The 24,385-nt window shown below is 36.9% G+C and overlaps 2 protein-coding genes across 3 annotated transcripts in view; both read right to left on the bottom strand.

Annotated features, from left to right (window-relative positions):
- Positions 1-5,004: 5,004 nt before the first annotated feature.
- Positions 5,005-12,980, bottom strand: LOC124644109 (venom serine protease Bi-VSP-like). Of its 2 annotated transcripts, XM_047183326.1 has the most exons (10): positions 12,755-12,980; positions 10,904-11,001; positions 10,415-10,482; positions 9,626-9,687; positions 8,988-9,145; positions 8,410-8,522; positions 6,926-7,078; positions 6,145-6,271; positions 5,734-5,871; positions 5,005-5,200 (listed from the first exon to the last, which is right to left on the bottom strand). In XM_047183326.1, exons 1-10 carry the CDS (start codon positions 12,825-12,827, stop codon positions 5,024-5,026), a joined length of 1,167 nt encoding a protein of 388 aa, XP_047039282.1. In that variant the 5' UTR covers positions 12,828-12,980; the 3' UTR covers positions 5,005-5,023. The 2 variants fall into 2 exon arrangements, with proteins under 2 accessions (XP_047039282.1, XP_047039283.1); XM_047183327.1 differs by lacking the exon at positions 10,904-11,001.
- Positions 12,981-21,643: 8,663 nt separating this feature from the next.
- Positions 21,644-24,385, bottom strand: part of LOC124644106 (unextended protein-like) — a 44,969-nt gene continuing 42,227 nt past the window's right edge. The window contains exons 16-17 of the mRNA XM_047183322.1: positions 22,546-22,608; positions 21,644-21,952 (exon numbers count right to left, since the gene is read on the bottom strand). Coding sequence (XP_047039278.1) covers positions 21,821-21,952; positions 22,546-22,608 — 195 coding nt within the window. The 3' untranslated portion in view covers positions 21,644-21,820. The remainder of the gene's footprint in view (positions 21,953-22,545; positions 22,609-24,385) is intronic.

Genomic DNA, 24,385 nt, shown 5'->3' on the forward strand with positions numbered 1-24,385 from the left:
TGGGTCTGGGCGACGGGCGGAGGTGACGCGGCCGCGGGAGGGGCAGGGGCAGAGGCCGCGGCAGAGGCCGAGGTAACTATTCCATATTATTCTTCAAAATTAGGATTTTTTAAATTGAACACTAATGTGTTAAGTTGACAGGAACCGTAACGGTATTTTAAGCCATCTTATCTATTAATTTGGACAATACATGAAAATATACATATAGGTATTGCATGCTGTAAGCATCTTAAAAAAATCATATACTTTTTGCATACCAAAATTATTGTCAAAATTTATGATTTTAATAACTTATTAAGTGTAAATTGCTCTTCAAAATTTTTCTGCCACTAAAAAGATTCGAATTGAGAACTTAAATTTCTTTTCTTGAAAGACTTCCCACAATTATTCATTCGAAACTTTCTTCCAAACACCACTGAATGCATGTCGATGAAGCTTGGCAGTAGTATAGTTTATACATCAGAGTATACCTACAGACTACTTTTTAACCTCATTTTCAATTTCATTGTTTCTTAGGTCGTGGAGTATTTCTATAATTTATTTCTTTCTCAGGTCGTGGAGCGTCCCCTGAGTATGGCGGCAGCATGACCCCGCCATAGCGCAACCCCCTCCCGGCAGCGTCCGCGCCGGACACGCATACAGTCATACACACAGACACACACATGTATTACACACACTATTGAGTATATGTCTAGAGAATGGATGACTAAGTACAGTCTTTTAAGGTAAAACACTAGGTCCCGGCTGTCATTGCACATCCTTGGCATTCGTTACGGGTAGTCAGAAGCCAGTAAGTCTCTCTCAGTCTTGCCATTGGTTTACCCGGGTAACTGGGTTGAGGAGGTCAGATAGGCAGAGGCTCTTCAATCACTGGTACTCAGCTACATCTGGTTAGACTGGAAGCCGACCCCAACATAGTTGGGGAAAGGCTAGACAGATCTTGATGATGATGACTTTGACAGATAACGTGCAATTCAAGATGTTTTTTTTAATGTTTGACTTAAGCTAATATTCTATATGAAAAGTCAAAGCTGGATGGTTGACTGGTAGAGAATGTCTTGTGGCATTAAGTCTGCCAATGTACCATTTTTTGTAGATGCAGTAAAAATAAACAAAAGACTGCTCGATCCATTCTCTAGGTGTATACAATGCTCAAATATGTATTCAGGGTGTTGATTTAAATGGTTTTTTTTTACCCCACTGCCAAGAACGGTTGATATTTCATCGAACTTTTACAAAATAACACAATATTTTGCTATATTTCCATTCTTCTTATGTGTGTGTACCTAACTGAAAATATATGTTTTTTTTGCCCACCTTCTTATCCCATTATTACATTTTAGTTTACTTAAAAAAGATGCTTTTTAGTAACTAAATTGACGTCCTGTATATATATGTAAAATTAACTTTAACATTGCAAAATACTGTATTACATATAGGAGAGATATTTTACATACATTTACACAAAAGGTTGGTTGCATTACCATAAGAACATCATAATATGTTTGATCTCCTTGTTTTAGAATCTAGCTATGTCTTTAAATGTTGACAATAATGTCTTCAGTTTCAATATTCAGGCGAGATTCCACCAGTGTGTAGCGCTGTGACGCACACAAATGTATCTTCTGGTGTAATTGTGTGTCAAAATGTCCGCGAAATAGCTACCTTTGTGCGCGCGAACACATGATAGCTGTGGACTCGCGTCACAGTAAAAAACATATTCGTGCACACTAGTTTGTTCGCGAACAGATGTGCGCGAACAAAACTTTTGTGGAGTCTGGGCCTCGCCCAATTACAAAGCTACAGCTATTGATTCACACGATGACAGCTGAAACCGCGCGCCAAAATCTGCTAGTGTGAAAGAGCTTAACACATCGAATAGTATTTTTTTACCAGACTTGCAACCGACTTTACACTATAATATTAACACATTTCATTACCAAGATGATATAGACTCGTATGTAGGAAAATATTGTAAACAAAAATATAAAATAAAAATATACTAAGAAAAGAGAATATAATAAAAACACTACAAAAGTCAGTTTTCTTTAAACAATAGTTTACTATGTTTTTTCACGTTCAATTTTCAATGTAAAGTCCATTTCACGAAAGAAGTCCCGCAGACGCAGCGCTAGTGTCTATGCGATAGCTCAGTAAATCTTCTCCCCCCTGCCCTGTTCCCAATTTTATTTTCGGTCGGCGCAATATGTCATTCTCTTCGATTTTCCCCTGTCACTCGTCATACTGACACTCACTCCCTTCCTATTCATGTCATCTTTCAGGCAATCCATCCATCTTTTCTTAGGTCTTCCTCTTCCTCTCCATCCATCTACATTCATACTTAGCACACACTTTGTTGCATGCGTATCATCCCTCCTCAGGTCAGTAAATACGGACAAAAATATATAGTTCCACAATTTTCTGCGGGAATTCTTTCGTGAAATGGACTTTAAACAGTTGTTTTAAGAAAACTGACGCTTATGTCGGCGGTGGAAATGGGAAAAGGTGCAACTCTGCCTGACCCAATGGGGAAAGAGTGACAAATTATTTTAATATAATACAATACTTAGTCAAAAATAGTATGTAATAGAGTATGTAAGTAGTAAAGTAGATTGGTGGATTAATTGCAAATTCTTACTTCATAGCTAATATTGTAAATCCGAAAATTACTTTGTCTATCATGCTTTCGCGCCAAAACTACTGCAGCGATTTGAATGAAATTTGGTACACAAATACTTTGTAGGTGTGTAGGGTGACGTGTAGCAGGGAAGAATAACACAGTCCAGGGTGCACAATACAGAGAAAAGTTTATTTGCACAGCACAAGAAAGTACACGTACAGTTTATACACAAACAGAAGAGAAAGTCAGAAGGAGAAAAGCACAGAGAGTCACAAGCACAGAATACAGTATAGCACATACAGTTTAGCCTAGATCTAGGCAGATCAAAGCAGAAAAGCACAACGGTTTGACAATTTAAAAATGTGGGCGTTAGCGCAGCGAACGAAAGCCGACTCGTGCAACAGGCCTTGTCCCGCGTGCGCGAGTGCAACGCCGCCTAGTGCGGTCTCGATCTCGCGCCGCTGTGACGTAGCTGTCGAACCGGCCGGTCGATCGCTGGTCGCTACTAATAAAATCAAATGCGTTTGTCCGCATGTTCGCTGAATTTATATAACATAAAAATAATTAAATAATAAAAGTAAACATAGGCAAAGAATTTAAATTGAGTGAACAAATTTGACAAATTAGAATATATAGAATAAATACACAAATACATATAAGTAGGTCACTACAACTTCTTCTAGAGCCTGAGAAAGGGCATAAAATTTTGCCTGGTTTTGCTAGCCAGTACTAAATAATTTTGAATATTTTTGTTACCCTTACTGTACAGAATACCAGTTTGTATATTAATTACAAGTAGTAAATAACTAGATATAAATATACACATAGATAACACAAATATATTTTTGTTTATTAAAATCCAGTTGCACCATTTAACTATGACGATAACCAAGCCATAACCAGCCGTATACTTGCCGCGCATTGCTCACATCGGCGATTTGACAACTGGGGCTCAATTCTGTTAATTTAATGTGTCAATTGGATATCAATAGAGTCTCAATAGCAAGTTTAACCGTAGCGGGCATTCTGCTACTGATATAAAACCAATCGTATTTCAATGACATTTCATTTGGTCTATAAGGTAGACATTTCAACAATGATATTGCAATCGTAAATCATTTGCGGACAATATAATTCATTATTGAATCACAGAAAAGGATAAAAACGTTTATTTAAACGAAAAAATTTCGGAATGCCACATACGCTTCAATCGTAATTAAGTCGTGATTGGATCTCAGTTGGATATCAATAGTATGTCGCTTAAGCAAAATTAGCAGAATCTAGCTAGCCCCTAATAATGGTTCGGTTATCGTTAAAGCACGGTTACCTACTAGATCATTTATAACTTTGTAAATAGGATAAATTATTGAAACGCACTACAGATTATACCCCGGGATTTTAAATAAATAAATTCAGTTGATAGGTTATTAGGTACAATTCATTTTTTTTTTATTTCAGCTTAAGTATGTTATTTATGTAATTAACGTGAATGCTTCGACTTTAAGGGCTTATTACACTTGACTAAATTCAGTCGTCTGACTCTAAATGATTCAGTCACTAAATTCAGACAAATGTAATCGCATATGCCTCAGAATCACAATAATATATTGTTACACTATTAAAAACTTGCTTTCATATCCCGGGTATAATTTCGTTGTACATATAGTAAGTAGGTACGTATTAAATTAAGGTTTGAGAATGATTTGATCTAGAAATGTAAAACAATTAAAAAATATTTAAATAAATTGTAATTCGAGTGTCTACAGGCGTTTTATTTTGTAAACTGAGAGCATTTTTCACTGTTGAATCTTAAGTATTATGTACTTTATGTAAATTGCACAAATATGTACTTTCTTTCTTAATATATCTTGGACACCAAAGACTGTCTTCCGGAGGGCACGTTAAACTGTAGGTTCCGGCTGTCATTGAACATCCTTGGCAGTCGTTACGGGTAGTCAGAAGCCACTAAGTCAGACACCAGTCTAACCAAGGGGTATTGGGTTGCCCGGGTAACTGGGTTGAGGAGGTCAGATAGGCAGTCGCTTCTTGTAAAGCACTGGTACTCAGCTGAATCCGGTTAGACTGGAAGCCGACCTCAACATAGTTGGGAAAAAAGGCTCAAAGGATGATGACACTAATAACTGTGATTCGGAGGGCACATTAAACTGTAGGTCCCGACTGTCATTTAACATCCTTGGCTGTCGTTACGGGTAGTAGACGCCAGTAAATCTTACACTAGTCTAATCTGGATTGAGGAGGTCAGATACGCAGTCGCTCCTTGTGACACACTGGTACTCAGCCGCATCCAGTTAGACTGGAAGCCGACCCTAACATACTTGAAAAAAGGCTCGGGACATGATGATGAAGTAGAAATAAAACCTCCATAGGGTAAAGTCGTGTTTATTATGTATAACTACGCCACACTACATGCTGTATCCAGGGCACGTAGCGCGTGACGCGCGTGTACACGCCGGCGGAGCCCGCGAGCCCGCAGCCGCGCCCGTGCGACGTCACGCCGATGATCGTGCGCAGGCACGCTGATATGCGCGACGTCACCTGCAGGGGACCGCCGCTGTCACCCTGGGGATGATAAAATAAGCTACATTATAACAGGGTGCGGGAGAAGTTCACTTGAGACGTGATTTTGAAAACAAGCTGTCCAGAAATCTGAATTTCTTGGCTCTAGGCTCAAAAGGCCCGGTGCTGTTTTTTTTCACTTGGCAAAGGTACACTCACTTACAACGCCATCTGTAGCTTTTTTTGGGTACTATGCTGCCGCTGTCGCCCTGGGGGTACAATAGTTTTATTTATTAACTGCCTCGTTGGTCTAGCTGTTGCAAGCGCGGCTGCTGAGCACGTGGTCTCGGATTCCCGGGTCGGGCCGAAATCACTTTGTGGGTTTTAGAAACTTTCATAAAGCAGCCCGTAGTCTGGAAGTTGGTGATTGATTCTCCCGTGCATCGTGAATTTATTAATTAGGTACAAAATTGTACTAAACCTACTGCGGAGCCGATTTATCCCCGTTAGTCTTCGTCAGTTGGGTTAACAAACCATTCCTTCAGACCTTGAAAACCATACACACACCATACAGTAACAGTCTAACATCTCCTTACCTCACAAGTGTCCCTGGCCTCAGTCGTGGTGTCGCCTCCGTAGCACATCTGTATGTTGTGCATGTACCCTCGCTTCAGCAGCCGATGCGGAGGGAAGTTGTGAGAGCACTCCGCCGCTGAAAACTCGTATAGATTCACCTGAAATTACGATGGCACGTTAAACTGTAGGTCCCGGCTGTCCTTGAACATCCATGGCAGTCGTTACGGGTAGTCAGAAGCCAGTAAGTCTGACGCCAGTCTAATCAAGGGGTATTGGGTTGCCCGGGTAGCTGGGTTGAGGAGATCAGATAGGGCAGTCGCTCCTTGTGAAACATTGGTACTGAGCTGAATTCGGTTAGACTGGAAGTCGAGTCCAACATAGTTGGGAAAAAGACTAGGCAGATGATCATTCTAATGAAGTCTATAGCTCACCTCTTGCAAGTTATCAGCCAAGGGTCTGTTCTTGCCGAGCTTGCCCCACCCGGTAGCGGAGGCGCGTGACTGCTGCTGCCCACCGACGTCCAGACACGCCGGGAACACTTCCTTACTGAATGTTACTCTGAGAAAACAGTATATCATTGCATTTTAAAACAGTCGAAGCCAGAAGTCCTGGTGGCCTAGTGGGTAAAGAACCAACCTCTCAAATATTATGCCCGTTTTCAGCACCAATTTCTTATCGTTTCTCTATCTAAGTGCCACTTAGAAGAAAGGGTCTTCCAATTTGGACGCCCACCTAAATTCAAAATCTTATTTAGTGTTCCGAAAATGCTTTTAGGGGTCCCTAAATTTAGGTATTTGTTTTGCATTAGTGTGTGGATTCGATTCCAGGGCAGGCAAGTGGACCAATGCAACTTTTCTAAGTTTGTTTCCAAGTGTTTATTTGACACCAATGACTATATCGGATGGCACTAAACTGCGGGTCCCGGCTGTCATTTGAACATCTTTGGCAGTGGTTACGGGTAGTCAGAAGCTAGTAAGATTGACGACCAGTCTTGCCAATGGGTAGGTATTGGGGGTTGCCCGAGTAACTGGATTGAAGGGGACAGATAGGCTTCCAATGTCGTTCCATGGGGCACATTGATACCTACTCAGCTACATCCAATTAGACCCCAACATATTAGGAAAGGCTAGAGCTAGATAAAGCAGATCCCAAAAGGGATTATTTTCCATGAATTTACTATTGATTGAATAAATAAGCTCAATTTTTCCTCACGGTTTAGAAATCTCCAATAATGCTATGTCGTGGTATTTTGATGGCGGCGCAAAGTCTGGGTGTGGTATGACCCGGCTGATGTTGAATACCTGCCACCGCTCCGGAGGGTCAGACCTCTTCAGTAGGCCCAGGGCTGCGAAGCGGATTGGACCTCTGAAAAAGTTAAATATATCTAGTAATACTCATATTATAAAGCTGAAGTCTTGTTTGCTTGGATGCGCTACTTTCAGGAAGAACTAGAAGACCGTTTTGCAAAATTATTTCAGTGATAGCCCATTTATTTAGGCAGGGTGTAGTTAGTTCAGTTACAAAAGTGATTAAATATGTATATGGTCCTATTTTCTTTTATTGCCGTTCTATTCCTCGGTCTGAAATCCAATAGAACTAAATATACGGTTTGACATTACCTACATAGCAAGGTGTGATAATCATGAACAAAAGATACGTGCGGTTCAAAGTGAAAATCGCTTTTTTTAAAGCCGACAAAACCTCAGCACATTCTTTTCTAAAATATTTTTATTTTTATTTCTTTTACGCGTCAACTTGCTTTTTTTGCTACTGGCATCAGCTCAAGGTGCTCCGTGCTCCTATGACGAAAGACTCCGTTTCTTCCGTATATCAAGCTTGCGCCTACGCCGACGCATGATAGACTTGATGTGCTTGCAGAGCATTGTCAGCGGTGCCTTCAAAGCTGATGGATTACTTGAGCGCATTGAAATAAACCTACCTAAACTTAATGCTCGGAGGAAAAACTTGTCATTTTTCAAAGTCCCTCGATGTAGAACAAATTTGGGCATGAGTTCTCCCATAGCAAGATTAACGTCAACATACAATAAATGGTGCAAACTTTATGACTTGGATATCTTTCACGACCATCCTTCACGTTTTAGATCAAAGATCATAAACGAAGGAAAAACAGAAGCGGTAGTACAAGCCAATGTAGGGGTCAATGTGTAGGTCACTAGTTAATCCTACTAATATTATAAACGCGAAAGTTTGTATGTATGGATGTATGGATGTTTGTTACTCTTTCACGCAAAAACTACTGAATGGATTTTAATTAAACTTTACAATAATATAGCTTATACATCAGAATAACACATAGGCTACAATTTGTAAACATATTGATCGAAATACTAAACCTGCGCAGACGAAGTCGCGGGCACCAGCTAGTATAATATAATTAAGGAAATTAAGTGCCATAAATATTGTGTAAATTGTAGTTGTTTTTGTGTTTCTTTATATTTTTGTTAATCTATTTTGTAACGTGAATACCTACTGTATTTTTCTTCTACTTTGTTTTGAATGTTGTGCACGTCTGTAATTGTCGTAAACACTTGCTATATGTCTCTGGTTCGTGTCTCTTATAAATGATTGTGTTTATGATGTTGATGTGCCTTAAAACTAAATAAATAAATAAATAAATAAATTATCTAATTTTCAAAAATATCGTATTTTCAAATCGTTTAAAATACAAGACTTACAGATAGTCTGACGATATGCAATGCGCTGCAGTCAGTATGAAGGTCTCACTGATGAGGGAGCCTCCACACAGCCACAGCGCTGACCCTGCATCTTCTCCGAACCCTAGCAACGCCTGGAAATCATTAATACCGTCAAAAATCGTTTATTCAAACTAGGCTGCAAAACAGCACTTTTTGAACGTCAGAAATTTACAAAAGACAGCCCCCAAAACGCCCACCCTTCACCACTTCCTATGTGTTTTTGCTGGGAAGAAGAAGTGGCGCAACAAAATCCCCAGCAACACATGTCTGTCTGTAGGTTAGAAGAACCTCTCAAACAATGTTTTATTTACCAACTAGCTTACGCCCGCGGCTTCGCCCGCGTCAATTTCGGTTATATCGCGTTTCCAAGAGAACTCTTCAAAAGACCGGAATAAAAACTATCCTATGTTCTTTCTCAAGGGCAACTCTATCTCTATACCAAATTTTATTAAAATCAGTTCAGTGGTTTAGACGTGAAAGCGTAACAGACAGACAGACAAAGTTACTTTCGCATTTATAATATTAGTAGGGATTTAGGCGAGGTAAATAAGGCTTACCATATGAGGGTACCGGTACATTTCAACATTGTTCCCCGCAATGGCAACAGTGTGGGACCTTGTCTCGAAGAAGTAGCAGTTTCCCTGCGTGTCCCAGAACCGCTCCAGACCTCTGGTTTCACATGAATACGGTAATTTTGTCAGGTACTCTAGACATTCTGGAAATTTTAAAAATTTTTGGTTTTTGAGGATCTGATGAAAGTAAGATAAGAGATGATTAGTGCATTTTGTGGCACAGTTAACGGCAGGGAGACGACAATTTTTAGGTGCTCGGCCATACCTCAAAAACCAAAGGTCTATGCTTGGAAGTTGAATCAAATATTGCAAACTTTTACAGCCATACTTATAAAAGTCTTAAATCATCTTTTAAGCAAAATACAAAGTCTTATAAGTAGTGATTAAATATTAGTTAAGACATGCAACGTTTATAAGTAAGAATTTTCTTAAATAGCCCTTAAGTATTACTTATTATTTAATTCACGTTTTTAAGTAAGGCTGTTAGTATTTAACTATTAGTCAAGTACAGTAGTTAGTCATGGTTTAGGTAACGAACGATACAGTTTAGTCTGCAGTATTCAGCGTTTTTGATAAATGAAGATATTTCCATGATTTTGATTATGAAAAGATTAGCAACTTACTATCTCTTGCCTTTTGACCAGTCTTGAAGAAAATTCCTCCTTGATTATCAACTATGGCATTTCTAGAATTAGAAACACATGAAATAAGATCATACAAAAAAGGATTAATAAAGAAGTAACGAAGATTGTACCCAATTTGTTTTTAACTTTAAAAATTAAACTTTTATAGGTAATAACATGGCTGTCTGGTTTAGGCGGTGCAGAGTATTATAACTTCTAAAGAACAACAGTACCTACCTAGGTAAGTATATCTTGGACACTAATGACTGATAATAGGTGACATTTGACATTTTCCATGATCTCTATAATAAATTTAAGCGCAATGTAAATGCCTCATATAAATTAAATTTTGCACAAAATTGACCAATTTGAATAGTACCTTGTCATTTACCTCTATCGATTCTTCTTCTTTTTTTTTATTATTATTTTTATTATGCATAGTTTGGTTTAGTTTAATTTAAGTTATTTTTAATTTGAACGTTGTGCGCACCTGTAATTAACATATTTACGCAGGACTTATTACAATTGTAAACTTATATATGTGAAAGTATTTGTAAATAAGTTGTTGGTGTGCCTAAATAAATAAATAAATAAATAGGTGAAGGAAAACATCTCGAGGACACATGGACTATATAGTCTGAAATCAGACCCGTATCTCTTGCACGTGGTAATTAACGCTCAATCCTTCTCCGTGTGAGAGGAGGCTGCAGCCCAGCAGTGGGACGATACAAACGAAGGCTGATGATGATGATAGTCAGTGGTTATATAATAAGCTAGTTAAATAGTTACCTGGTGTCATTGACTAGCTTACAATCCATACAACAGACAACTGGTTCCTTTCCTTTGAATGAACATATCTGTGAACATATCAGAAGGGCTCTATCTAATGCCTCAATGACAGACCAAACAATAAATATATAAGTAATTGTTATGGCTCTTGGTCCCAACAGATTTAGCAGCTAAGTGTCAGCCGCACTTGTGGATCGATCATAAGATTAGAAAACGCTTGGCGGGCAACCCGATTCCCCTTGGTAAGTCTACTGGTTGCCAAAGATATTCAAATCACAACGACTCACCAACTTTACATGCCTTGAGAAACACATAGGAACTAGTTATGACAAGATTGTCACACATACCATACAATAACAGACTTGCTAGATGCTTAACCTTATAATCGACTGACCCGTGCGGCTATGTTTAGCCACAAGCCTCCTTATCCACCGGCTCTGGTTGATATAAAATTGTGTGTTGATATAAAAGTATTTTGGTTAAGTTTACCTTTGGATATTGTTTATTTTTAATATCTATAACTGTAGATAGGCACTTGTAGATGCTAACACATTTGCCAACTCCCTTCTCCGTGTAACATGGCTCCCCTGAAATTGTACACGAATTGTCGTAAAAAAAAATAGGTACTTTGTGAACGATATCCGATCCAAAAAAATTAAAACGACTTCCAAAAACACTAAAAATAAAAAAAAATAAACTAATTTTAGGTGCATCGGCCTAGAAGTCGGTGTCTAATGGATGTTACTAAGTTAATTTTGCCACCGACTTTTAGGCCGAAGCACCTAAAATTAGTTTTTTTTTTTTTGCTTTTTAGTGTTTTTGGAAGTCGTTTTAATTTTTTTGTAAATTTTTTTTATTATTTACAACTTTTTAGTGATACGAATAGTTGTCACTATCCATATAAGTGGAAAGTTCTCATCAATACAAAAAATATAAGCCAAAATACGATGTATTTTACATATTCAGTTGCCGAGTTCCCTCGACCTGCTCTGGTCTTCATATCAGGTCAGCTCCAAACCTTCACTGTTGCAAAGGTCTCGTCAATACAAATAATACAAGCCCAAACACGAGGTAGTTTACATATTCAGTTGTCGAGTTCCCTCGACCCTCTTTGGTCTCCATCATCAGGTCAGCTCCAAACCTTCACTGTTGAATAGTGCTTTCAGGCATACACCTGAGTGTCAAGTTTTTACCCTATGAATGCCTACAACTTTCGAAGGTTGCCCTCGATTTCTCAGGGTTTCCATCATCAGATCCTGAATTGATGACTACGGGACCAACTGGCAGCTATTCCGCGTCGAACAAAAAAAGAATCACGTAAATCGGTCTATAAACCTCGGAGTAATCGATGTACATACATAGAAAAAAAAAAAAACATACCGGCCGAATTGAGAACCTCCTCCTTTTTGGGAAGTCGGTTAAAAATTATACACGGAAAAGTTTTTTTCACGCAAAAACTGCTGCATGGAATGTGATGAAACGCAGATGATGATGCAGAATTCATATAAAGAGATCAGCCAGCTGCGTAGGACATATTATGTACAAGCATTTGCTTGGACACAGGAGCACTCACTATTCCTTCACTCTCAAAGCGCGATGTGACGGCAATCCGACACTACCGGAGAGAGATCAGGCGTAGGACCGATATTAACGTGCTCTCCGATGCACGGGTGTATCAATCACCAACTTCCGCCGTGCTCCGTGTGAGAGCTGCTCCGTGAAAGTTTCTAAAACTCTTAATTGAAACTATTTCGGCCCAACCCGGGGGTCGAACCCGAGACCTCGTGAACAGCAGCCGCATTTGCGACAGCTGGATCTACCAGGTACTTAAATAGTTACATAAGTTATTACATATCCCTCCCAGCCTTTTTCCCAATCATGTTGGGGTCGGCTTCCAGTCTAACCAGATTCGGACATAAGGGTGCTTACATAAAGAAACAGGTTTCCGGTACAGACAAACCTGTACGGGTAGGTACCGAACAGTGCAGGTTTAATATTTCAATACAATCCTATTCACTCAATTATAAAGAAACAGGTAAGTTGAAACAGGTAAACAACCTGTTTCTTTATAAGTGAGTCAATACATATAGGTAACCAAATTATTTTCCTTAGAGTGACAAATTATATTTGAACATCTTTGTCAGTCGTTGCGGATAGCCAGAAGCCAGTCTGATCACCAGTCTTACCTTGTGGTATTTGGTTGCAAGGGTAACTGAGTTGAGAAAGTCAGAAAGACAGTCGCTCCTTATAAAGCACTGGTACTCAGCTGCATCCGACTAGACAGGAAGGCGATACCAACATGATGAGATGATGGTTATAAAAATAAGAATTTACACTAACCTTCAATATTATCGAACGTACACACCACCAGTGAAACATACACCAATATAGAAATTACACTTTTACAAAACATTATAGCTACAATAATTTTACACTGAATAAATAATAAATTCTAAACTCATGTGTTCAACGTGAACAACGACATCGTACTGTATTATATGTAAAAGATAAAGTTACAAAACTGGAGCCCGATTCTGCTAAGTTAATAATGTCAAAATTGAATAGAAATTGAATCGCAATAGCAGTTTTAACCATATCGGGCATTCTGCTACTAATATAACACCAATCGTATTCCAACGACATTCGATTGGTCTGCCATTTGGTCTATACGATAATTTGCTCTACAATCATATTGCAATCGTAAATCATTTGCAGACAATATGATTAACTAGCTTCTGCCAGCGGTTTCACCCGCATCCCGTAGGAACTACTTCCCGTACCGGGATAAAAAGTAGCCTATAGCCTTCCTCGATAAATGGGCTATCTAACACTGAAAGAAATTTTCAAATCGGACCAGTAGTTCCTGAGATTAGCGCGTTCAAACAAACAAACAAACAAACTCTTCAGCTTTATAATATTAGTATAGATTATTGAATCACAGAAAATTATAAAAACGTTTATTTCAAAGAAAAAATAGCGGAATGCCACATACGCTTCAATCGTAATTGAGTCGTGATTGGATCTCAGTCGGATGTGAATCGTATGTCGCTTAAGTAAAGTTAGCAGAATCGAGCCCCTGCTTGTAATTTTATAAAACTCGTTTTTATATTGTTTATTTCTGCTTGCTACTGGGTAGGCGGGAACTGCTGTTTTTTTTTGTTTTTCTTAACTATTTCTGGACTGTATCGTGGTTGTAATTAGCCAATCCGAACTATTTGGGTTCGATTTCTAGTCAGAAACTGTACGTCTGGCCTAAGCACTGTTGGTCGCATATGTCCTGTGCCTCACAATATACCAAAATATAATTTGGAAAATCCCTGTGGGATTTTAACCTGTCTGTCATTTAAAATGTCTTAGGAAAAATCACATGTTTAGGTTAACCTAAATCCTAAGGATGATCCTTATAGTTATATATTAAATGGAAAATATGTCTGTAAAACCTACAGACAGACATGTTGCTGGGGAGTTTGTTGCGCCACTTCTTCTTCCCAGCAAAAACACATAGGAAGTGGTGAAGGGTGAACGTTTCTGAAAATTTTGACATTCAAAATATGCTGATTTGCAGGCAAAGAATAGGTAAATGGTTTTAAGTTTTGTCTGTCGATCTATTAAACAGATTTAAATTAAATTTACACAGACAGCGTAGAGCCGTAGAAAAGATATAGGCTATTTATACTACTTTATCCGTGTGGTGAACTGTAAGGTCCCGGCTGTCATTGAACATCTTTGGCAGTCGTTACGGGTAATCAGAAGCCAGTAAGTCTGACAACAGTCTAACAGGGGTATTGGGTTGCCAGGGTAACTAGGTTGAGGGGGTCATATAGGGCAGTCGCTCCTTGTAAAGCACTGGTGGGTACTCAGCCACATCTTGTTAGACTGGAAGCCGACCCCAACATAGTTGGGAAAAAGGCTCGGAGGATGATGATCCGTGTGATAAAGTAGGACCTACCTAGTACCTGTGTATTATTATAATAACTGGTCTGGACTTCATCAATGCAGTTTGAAAATGTCAGACTTTGAACTTGTCATTCTGGTTGTTGATATCCCTTAAGGCCAAGGTAATTTGTTTACGCTCAAGAAATGGGTCTTCTTTAGTGAAAGCCTCTGAATTGTTTTATATTCCGTATAATTCCAGTTTTATCTTACTAAGTTACACAATGCAGACATGATGGTTAGAGATGGGTAAAAAATTGGTGGGAAAAATTCCACATTGACATTTTTCAAACGTCAAACCCGAATATAGACAACACTGATTTAACTAAGAAATTCTGGGCGTAGACATAATTAAATCATCAGGGCCTTACTACAAAAACTTTAAACCCTGTTTTACACTTGTCTAATAAAATTTTGGCTGCAAAATGAACCATATGTCAACGTCATAATTTGACATTTTTTTAGACAAGGCATAAACTGACGTTTAAAAGTTTTTGTGGTAAGACGGTCAGTCTCTCAAGTACGAGAGTGCGGGTTCGATTCCGGGTCATGCTTGCACATATGTAACTTTTTTAGTTTAGGTATACTTACCGAGTGTATCTTTGTTACCCTCCAATGATTAAGGTAAGTAAACTGGTTTCACATGCTTTAAGGGGGTATTACCTACTTCCCGCACCCGGATAAAAAATAGCCTTTCTATGTGTAATGGAATCTGATGAAAAGATGTGAAAAAGTATGGATTTAAAATAAAACAAAAACATTGTATGCTAAGCGCTTTTATTATAACTGAATAGAAACATTATTCTTATTCTTCATTAAAAACATTCAACATTTAAATACATTACAATCTAAGGATTCTTACACGACTGCGATTTTGCGACACGACAAAAACGTCGCATTTTCGTTGTTATCTAATCGCCAGTCGTTGAACCCGGGTGAAACAACACAAGATATAAATAAATGCTTTAAATACTAATCGTTGCGACTAATCGCATTATATTGTCGCATTAACGACTTAACTACGTATTAGATTCTTTATATCACATATTATATGTACAAATACCACGGAGGAAGTAAAGATAGCGGAGATGCCATAAGGAAGGTAGGTCAGACGCCTTCTTGTAGCTCAAGCAACGTACGGTAGACGTGATCAGTTACTAGAACTAACGAGGCGTTCGGGGTTCCTTGTCAAATCAAAACCAATCTGTCAAAGAATTGTGATTTTGTTTTGAAAAAAGAAGGCGGGTTCTATACAGAGTGTCGTTCACAATCACATTAAATTCTATCGCATATACTTTATGATATTCTATGGCGAATTGTAAAAAAATAACCTAATCCATTCAGTGGTTTAGCCACAGGAGTCATTTTTCGTTTTTATAAATTACAACATCACGCGTAAAGCAGAGATATTTTTTTTTATTTGTTTGAAAAATTCATTTTTTATTTTATTTTTACGTATTTTTCTTTTTTCTTTGTGTTAATCGACATATATTAACCAGTATATTAATGCATTTCATTTAATGTGATTGTGAACGACACACCCGATATAATGCGTTTAAGGGCTAGTAACGTTCCTCGTCCCCCTCGCACCCGCATGTTGTCGCGCTACTTTCTTAGGAGATTTTGCGTTATGACATCTCCGCTAGTCATTTTATTTTCCATGACAAAGGACAATGGGCACTTTGTATGGGATTTGGTACCCGCTCCAACAGTAACGTATGATATATCATTAGAAAGATATTTACGTGAAGAATAATAAAAACTATGGGGCTTGCCTCAATTAGCTGTCCGATCCAAGTAACGATAAAAATTAAATCGACATAGAAACAAGTATGTCATCCATATATGCAAATTCATTAAGAGGCATATGTCGTCAGTATAATAATTTTAAACTCAGTTAATAGACATCTTAAATTGTTTGAGATACACACTATTATAATCTAAAGGTTGTAATAGTCTATGGAGTTATACTACGGAAACACAATCGTCATCTGATTTGACAAAAGTTCAAAACATTTCTGAAAACACAACTAATCATTTTAGTTACATACTATCTTTAAACATACTGGCTTCCATGTACCTACACATTATATGAAATAAAAAAAAACCTGTTATTAAAACACGATAATCATTAAACATTAATTGATTGTAAATACTGAAAGACTTTCATCAAATACATAAGCTATATTCTGCGTGAACTGCAAAGGTTTGCACACAGACTTTTTTTAAAGCAGTGGGCAGGCAAACATTCTAAGAAGGCCAAATTCTTGTTTTTTTGTTACTTTACCAGTTTTTATTCAATACAGTTGGATTTAAGAACTACATCTACGTTGATGATTTATGAACATTACACATTCTATTAGTCGATGTCACGCGAAATGGACAAGGAATTGGGACTAGTCGTTATAGTAAACGTTTTTTGGCTTGCCAAGACCTACGCAATGGTACTAGAATCAACACTGTTGGACAGGGTACCAAAACGCCCATCGTCCTTTTATATTTTTATCGTTATAACATAATGACAATGAATAGAAGGAGAAAAATGTTTTTACATATTTATAGGAACAAACTTATTCAAGACATGTTATTGATTGATAGATTACAAAATGTTTTTAGGGTTCCGTACCCAAAGGGTAAAACGGGACCCTATTGTTTTCGCTCCTCTGTCCGTCCGTCCGTCTGTTACCAGGCTGTATCTCATGAACCGTGATAGTTAGAGAGTTGAAATTTTCACAGATGATGTATTTCTGTTGCCGCCATAACAACAAATACTGAAAACTAAAATAAAATAAACATTTTGGGGGGCTCCCATACAACAAACGTTTTTTTACTCATTTTAAATATATGGTACGGAACCCTTCGTGCGCGAGTCCGACTCGCGCTTCGCCGGTTTTTTTTTTAAAGAACAGAATACTTTTGGAAACAAAATTACCACTTTTTTAACGTGGACAAATCAAAATATATACATTAATTTAATAAAAGATCTAAGTAAGGTTGTAAAAAAGAGATTCTCGATTCAGACCTATAGGAAAGACATGATTTTTTTTAAATACTACAAATCGCCTGCCTATGTTATTTTGATGACTAGTCAAAGTAGAAAAGTAGATTAATTTATTATTAATAATTCATAATAGATTAAATACTATTTTTAAGTTGTACTTCTAAATATTATGGGCGATTCATGTATTTTAAATATTATTTCTATTACAAATTAAATTAAAATCGATGTGGGTACTTTTAAAATAATAAGGTATACGTATTTGTAATTATTAAATGTTTCTCAATTTTAAATTAAAATTACTCGAGGTTTTTACAACAGTTTTTTTTTACAGACTAGTTAAAACAGATGAAATTTTCTAAAATCTAATATTATAGCTATTTGTGGTAAATCCTAAATTATTATCTGAGTGTAACATACAATAATTCTAATTTCTATTAAGTACAAATAGGCCTTATAATATTTGACAATAGGGTTTTTGAAAATGAAAAAAAAAAAAACCGTCATTTCTGTAACAGTAATTCCTGAGATTAGCGCATTCAAACAAACAAACAAACAGTTTAAACATTATTATACATAGTAAGTACAGATGAAGTAAAAAAAAATACGACTAGTACTTTTGCTCAGATCATAAAATGACAAATAAGTTAGGTAATAAAGTAATTTTGGTACATATTGACTAGCCAATTGGTAAATTCTTTCTTTTAGTAATTAAGTATTGTAATACATTGTTAGTAGAAATAAAATTGTATAATTCCTTTTTTTTGTACCGAGGTGTAAGTTATAATCATCGGCACGAATCTTGAGCGCTGACCTAAATCTGCGCAGAAGTGATTTATTAGCAAAAAACCAATCCCGAGTGACGGCTATGACGCGATGCACTGCGGGCCAATCACCGCTTTAGCCCGCCCCCGCGCCTCACTTCATACCACAAAAGGGACCCAATAAATTACTTCTGCGCAGGTGAAAGTCAGCGCTCAAGATTCGTGCCGATGATTATAGTAATTTTTGAGTAGCTTTTATATTATTTCAGTATGTTAATCAGATCAGTAGTTTCTAAGATTAGCGCGTTCAAACAAACATACTACATATTTCTTTATTTTATAATATTTGTAAACATACTTATGTAGATATAAATATATAATTTCTATAATACTGGACAGTGTTAGTATCTAAACTAAATAGTGCATTCAATTTTGTTAATATTTTTACATCTACATTTCACCATTCATATTTAAGTACTATATAATAGAATTAGAGCCCTATTAGGTAAAAACCGTATGAAAATCTGTTCAGTATTTTTCGAGATTATCGCGATAAGAAGTAGAAGATTATTTTTATTATTGTATGTTATGAATTAAGGAGTAAATTGAAACTGACTATAATCGACTATGTTAAGTTTAGGCAATTAATTGTAAATAATGACTTATTACAAATAACTAGCTTCTATAATGTTAAATATGCAACTATACTCTATTTGAGTAGCCTACTCAAATGGAGCATAAAATAGTCGATTTGTCAGTTTATTTAGTAAGTTTTGACTATACCAGTGTTTTTCAAACTTTTTCCTTTCGTGAACCCTTTGAGGTGCACACATCAACTGTTTGTGAGATAATATATGTTTTACCTAAATAAACATTACATATGAGGCGTGATCTTATAATTCGCGGTAATAGTATGTTTCAAAGTAATTTTTGATGTCTTTGTTTAACTCGTTCTTACAATTAAAATGCACCTAGCAATATTATTATATTTTACATTATCGAGTTACACGTGTATTGAAAAAAGTATTTTTACTGAAATAGTTTTCCTAGCAACTATGCGTAGGAAATTGCCACTGAACACTTAAGGCAAATAAATTATATTGATTTCAACCTTAAAGTATGAAAAACACTGGATTTTATAATGGAAAATGTAATTTATAAAACGGCACAGTTTCTAAGTAGGTATGTTTAGTTAGAAATAAAATATTTTTTTACAAGTTATGTACTTTTTTTGAGATTCTTAAGTGTTTTTAAGATAGGTATTTATTTTAAGTTGGATTCTTAATTCGGTATAGTAACAACCAGAGGTCGGAATTAGGTGGTTATAAGTTATTTATGTACTTAACACTTTTGGAAAAATATGAGACATTAATTTAACAGCCATTTTATTTCTTTGGTGGGAAATCATTAAATGACTGTGTGCAGCGCATCATGTTCCTTCTGAAGCCTGCCATGTACCAGCGCCGCGGTAACTCGCGCGAACAATCCCGCAGCCCCGGTAGATTATATATATTTTTTATATGTACTTCATACAAAACTACTTAATTCCGACCTTTAGTATTAACTTAAGGCTCACACATACAATAAATTACTGACACCTTTCAATCTGACTATAAACCAACTAACGGATTTCTATAACGTATCTATCCACAGTTTTACCATTAGAGATTGAAGACATAATTTAGTAATCACTCGCGTCCCGTAGGAACTACTGCCCGTACTGGGATAAAATATAGCCTATGTTACTCGGGAAGAGTGTAGCTTTCCAACAGTGAAATAATTTTTCAAATCAGAACTTTCTCCTGACAATAACAAACACAACAAAAAAAGAATTTGCCAAATTGGTCCAGGCGTTGTTGAGTTATGCGCTTACCAACACATTTTGCGATTCATTTTTATATTATAGATTAGTATAGATATAGGGCTAATATCAATTCTATCTATAATAGCAAAACTAAGGATAGGTAGGTTATAGAAATACACTGTAAATGCTAAATATTATTTATACATTATATTGTAACTGTTAAATATCTACTATAAAGATACTGCAGTCTATTTAAGTACAAACTACTGGTTTGGGAATCACTGATCATATTGTATGTATGTATTGTCCATTTCAAAACTTACGGAAAAGCTGAACAAAATGTTGATAATATCAACTGTCTAGCCTTTTCCCAATAATGTTGGTGTCGGCTTCCAGTCTAACCGCATGCAGCTGAGTACCAGTGTGCCACAAGGAGCGACTGCCTATCTGACCTCCTCAACCCAGTTACCCGGGCAACACAATACCCTTTAAGACTGGTGTCAGACTTACTGGTTTCTGACCCGTAACGACTGCCAAAGATGTAAATGACCGCCGGGTAGTTAGAAGTCAGAAACTAGTGTTACCTAGGGATATTGGGTTCTCCAGGTTGAGGAGGTCAGATAGGCAGTCGTTTCATGTGGCACACTGGTACTCAGCTGCATGCGGTTAGACTGGAAGTCGACCCCAACATAGTTGGAAAAAGGCTCGGGAGATGATAATTTTAAGCTTCTCTCAAATGGTACAATGGACACTATACAGGAATGAATTTTATCCAGTGCGCAAATGTTGACAACTTATAGTTAAATAAGTTTTAAAGATACGTATATATTTTTATTTTGTTGTTTCATTACAAAAAAAAAATAGTTATTGATAGTGAAAGATGTTTATTTTGTAACCGTTTGTATGGTCACAGACAGTAATAGTGACGTGTCCATATTTTGCTGGTTTTACGGTGGATAGTTTCATATATAGGGTGGCCCATCTATAGGCGTCCAAAAGAAAAATTTAGAAGCTCTATGCTGTGGGGTATCCGAATCACCCCCATGTATGTTCAGCGATTTTTTGTAATTTAGGAGCTAAAATTATTTTTAAACAGGAGAAAAACCACTATTAGGGTCTGATTTTTATGAATGATATTTATTGTCACAGGTTCTTAGTAGCTTTTAAGAATGCTTAGAAACCTCTGGCACCCCTTATAATTTTTTTTAAGCCCTTAACATTTTTGGCTACTGAACTCCAACAGTAATTTTGAACTTCAGATAAAATTTTATGTAAGTTCTAGAATGTTTAGCCAAACTGCTTTTTTCAGGTGTTAGCTACTATCATGATGATTAATTACACCAAAAAAAACATCTGTAAACGTTAGGAAAAAAAAGATAAAATAGAAAAAACAATGTTGAAATGAAAATTATGGAAAAAATTAAAAATAATTCTAGCTCCTAAAGTACAAAAAATCGCTGAACATACATGGGGGTGATTCGGATACCCCATAGCATAGAGCTTCTAAATTTTTCTTTTGGACGCCTATGGATGGGCCACCCTGTATTTATTTTATTTTGTATGTACTTTGTAAGTATATCTTGGACACCAATGGCTGATAAAAAAGGTGAAGGAAAACATATTGAGGAAACCTGGACTATAACGTCTGAAATCACCAACCCGCATTGAGCAAGCGTGGTGATTAATGCTCAATCCTTCTCCGTGTGAGAGGAGGCCGCAGCCCAGCAGTGAGACGATAAAAAGGCTGTAACAGTAATTTTATATAAAAAAAATACTGATGCAGATATGTTCTGTTAATAATTCTGAACCACTTTTCATTTATTTTCTTGTGCACCTTTTAAAATTCAATCCTTTATTTTATACTACGGGCATCACCTGACTGTGGGTGGTGCGAGTAGAACCTGTTGTTATTTCAAGAGTTTCTCCTGCTCATCAGGTCTGGCGAAAACGTCTCCGTTGCGGGTCTCTGGTGAGGTTCGGGACGCGAATGATGAACGGGTGTGGGGGGAGGCTGAGACTGGGAGGGGGTGAGGAGATACCTGGAGATAATAATACAGATTTATTTAGTTTATTTTTCTCAGACATAAAAGGCCCAAAAAAATACATATTTTATGTATGACAACTTTAAAATAATGCATACGAGAGAGTAATTTCTGATGATTTTATTTAAATAATAATAATAAGAAATAATAAATAATAAGAATTCAAATGTAATCCGAAATATATATTTTGCATTAATAAGTATTGGGTTATATTTGCACTGTAAGCAGAGAAGCAAAGTTATTTGATGAACTCTATACGTTTTATCTCAAGAATAAATTTGTAAGTTGCACAAATATGTATATTGATCCGAATTAATAGTAGCTACCGTCAGTGTCGTGGAAACGACTCTATGCACCTGGGTAAAAATTAGTCTGTAGCTTCATCATCATCATCATCATCATCATCAGCCTATCGCAGTCCACTGCTGGACATAGTCCTCTCCAAGTGCACGCCACTGAGATCGATTTTCGGCTATATTATATCGATGTCTGTAGCTTCCTAAATTCTAAAGCCTAAATTCTTCATAAAAAAATCGTGAGAAAGCAAGCAACTCTTCAGCTTTATAATATTAGTTTACATATTTACTCACCTGTCTCGAAGGCGTCTTATGTTCACCGCTGATACTTATATCTTCATCCACAGATTGTAACAACTGCAAAAAACAAACAAAATATCACAAAAATAAGTTTGTTGAAGTCGGTGATTACTGCAAAAGACAATGGGCAAGTTGTATGGGATTTGGTACCCGCTCCAACAATAACGTATGATATATCATTAGAAAGGCATTTACATGAAAAATAATAAAAACTATGGGGCTTGAATCAATGACCTGTCCAATCCGAGTTACGATAAAAATTGAACCGACGACGTAGAAATAAGTATGTCATCTATATCTCAGTACCTCTTGAGGAGCAAGCCTGACTCGTAATATGTACTAAGTTAACATCATCTGCGAATTACTCGATAAAGCGCCAGTGACGCGCGCCTTGCGTACACTGAATGACATTGCTGAGAGGATTGACTTATTTTCGTGTTCTTTGAATGAGTTCACAAAAACTACATTGTATGTACTGTGTTATACATATTAATAGATGATAGAGGAGTTATGTTACCATGCTACCGACTTGGGATATTCCTGTAATGATAGCTGTGTTTGTGAATAAATAAAAATAAAAAATAAAAGTAAATTTTCAGTCACTCATTTTGTTCCAAGGTCGTTTGGTCTCCAGACTTATAAACCTCAATGATAAGACTGATGCTAATATAGTGGATGTTAATAATACAACACACGACCAGTTATTTTACCAGCTTTTATTCGATACAGTTGGATTTAAGAACTACAACTACGTTGATGATTTATGAACATTACACATTCTACTGATACTTATAATCAACACTGTTGGACAGGGTACCAAAACGTTTTGTTTTATCTAACCGTTTTTTTTTTGCGATTAAAGATTGAAAGACATTCATTGAAATCGCAAACCAACGCATAGATACCTTTTAGAATTACGACATTACGAATTACGTTAATCTTGATCTACTTCTTCCATTACGAGCATAAGATTATATTTTACGAATTTTACCAGTAGTTTACGTTTACCGTTACCAGCAGTTAGTTAGTTTACGCTTACAGAAGTTTACCAGTAGTATACGCATCAAAAATTACCTACAATAAATTAAAAAATACTCTGTAACAAAAAGAAACCTCAATTCTGATTCCTCTCCAACATTTTAATGATCTTGGACAGCTGTACCAACATCAGCTGTTCAGTTTCCATCCTTCTCTTTTCCAACTCCAATCTCTCTTCTCTCCATCCCCTATCTTCTATGGAGTCTCTTTCAAACTCTAGAAATCTCTCATAGCGGTCTAAGTATTCGAGTTGGCGATCATTCGACTCGATTTCGTGCTGAATCGATGTGTAATCGATATGGTTGTGTTGTATATCGAGCTGCGGACGCGGCCGGGGCGGGTCTGCGCTCTCGGGGGATAGCTTGTGGAAGGATAGCAGCGACGAGTCGCAGTGGAACGTGGCTTTCTTTTTCTTGCAGTGCTCTGCTTCTACAAGATTGTTTTCATTTTAACTACTACTATCTCTACTACTAACTATCGATATCATTCAAATTGTAATCGATATCATTCGATTTATAATCGATATCATTCGATGTATATCGATATGATTCGAGGTAAAATCGATATGAATCGATGTGTAATCGATATTATTCGATATATAATCAATATCGTTCGACTTGTAATCGATATGATTCGTTTGTATATCGATATGAATCGCTGTATATCGATATCTCTCGACTCGATTTCGTGCTGAATCGATGTGTAATCGATATGGTTGTGTTGTATATCGAGCTGCGGACGCGGCCGGGGCGGGTCTGCGCTCTCGGGGGATAGCTTGTGGAAGGATAGCAGCGAC

Source organism: Helicoverpa zea, chromosome 29 (assembly GCF_022581195.2).
Source record: "Helicoverpa zea isolate HzStark_Cry1AcR chromosome 29, ilHelZeax1.1, whole genome shotgun sequence".
NCBI classification, from domain to species: Eukaryota; Metazoa; Arthropoda; class Insecta; order Lepidoptera; family Noctuidae; genus Helicoverpa; species Helicoverpa zea.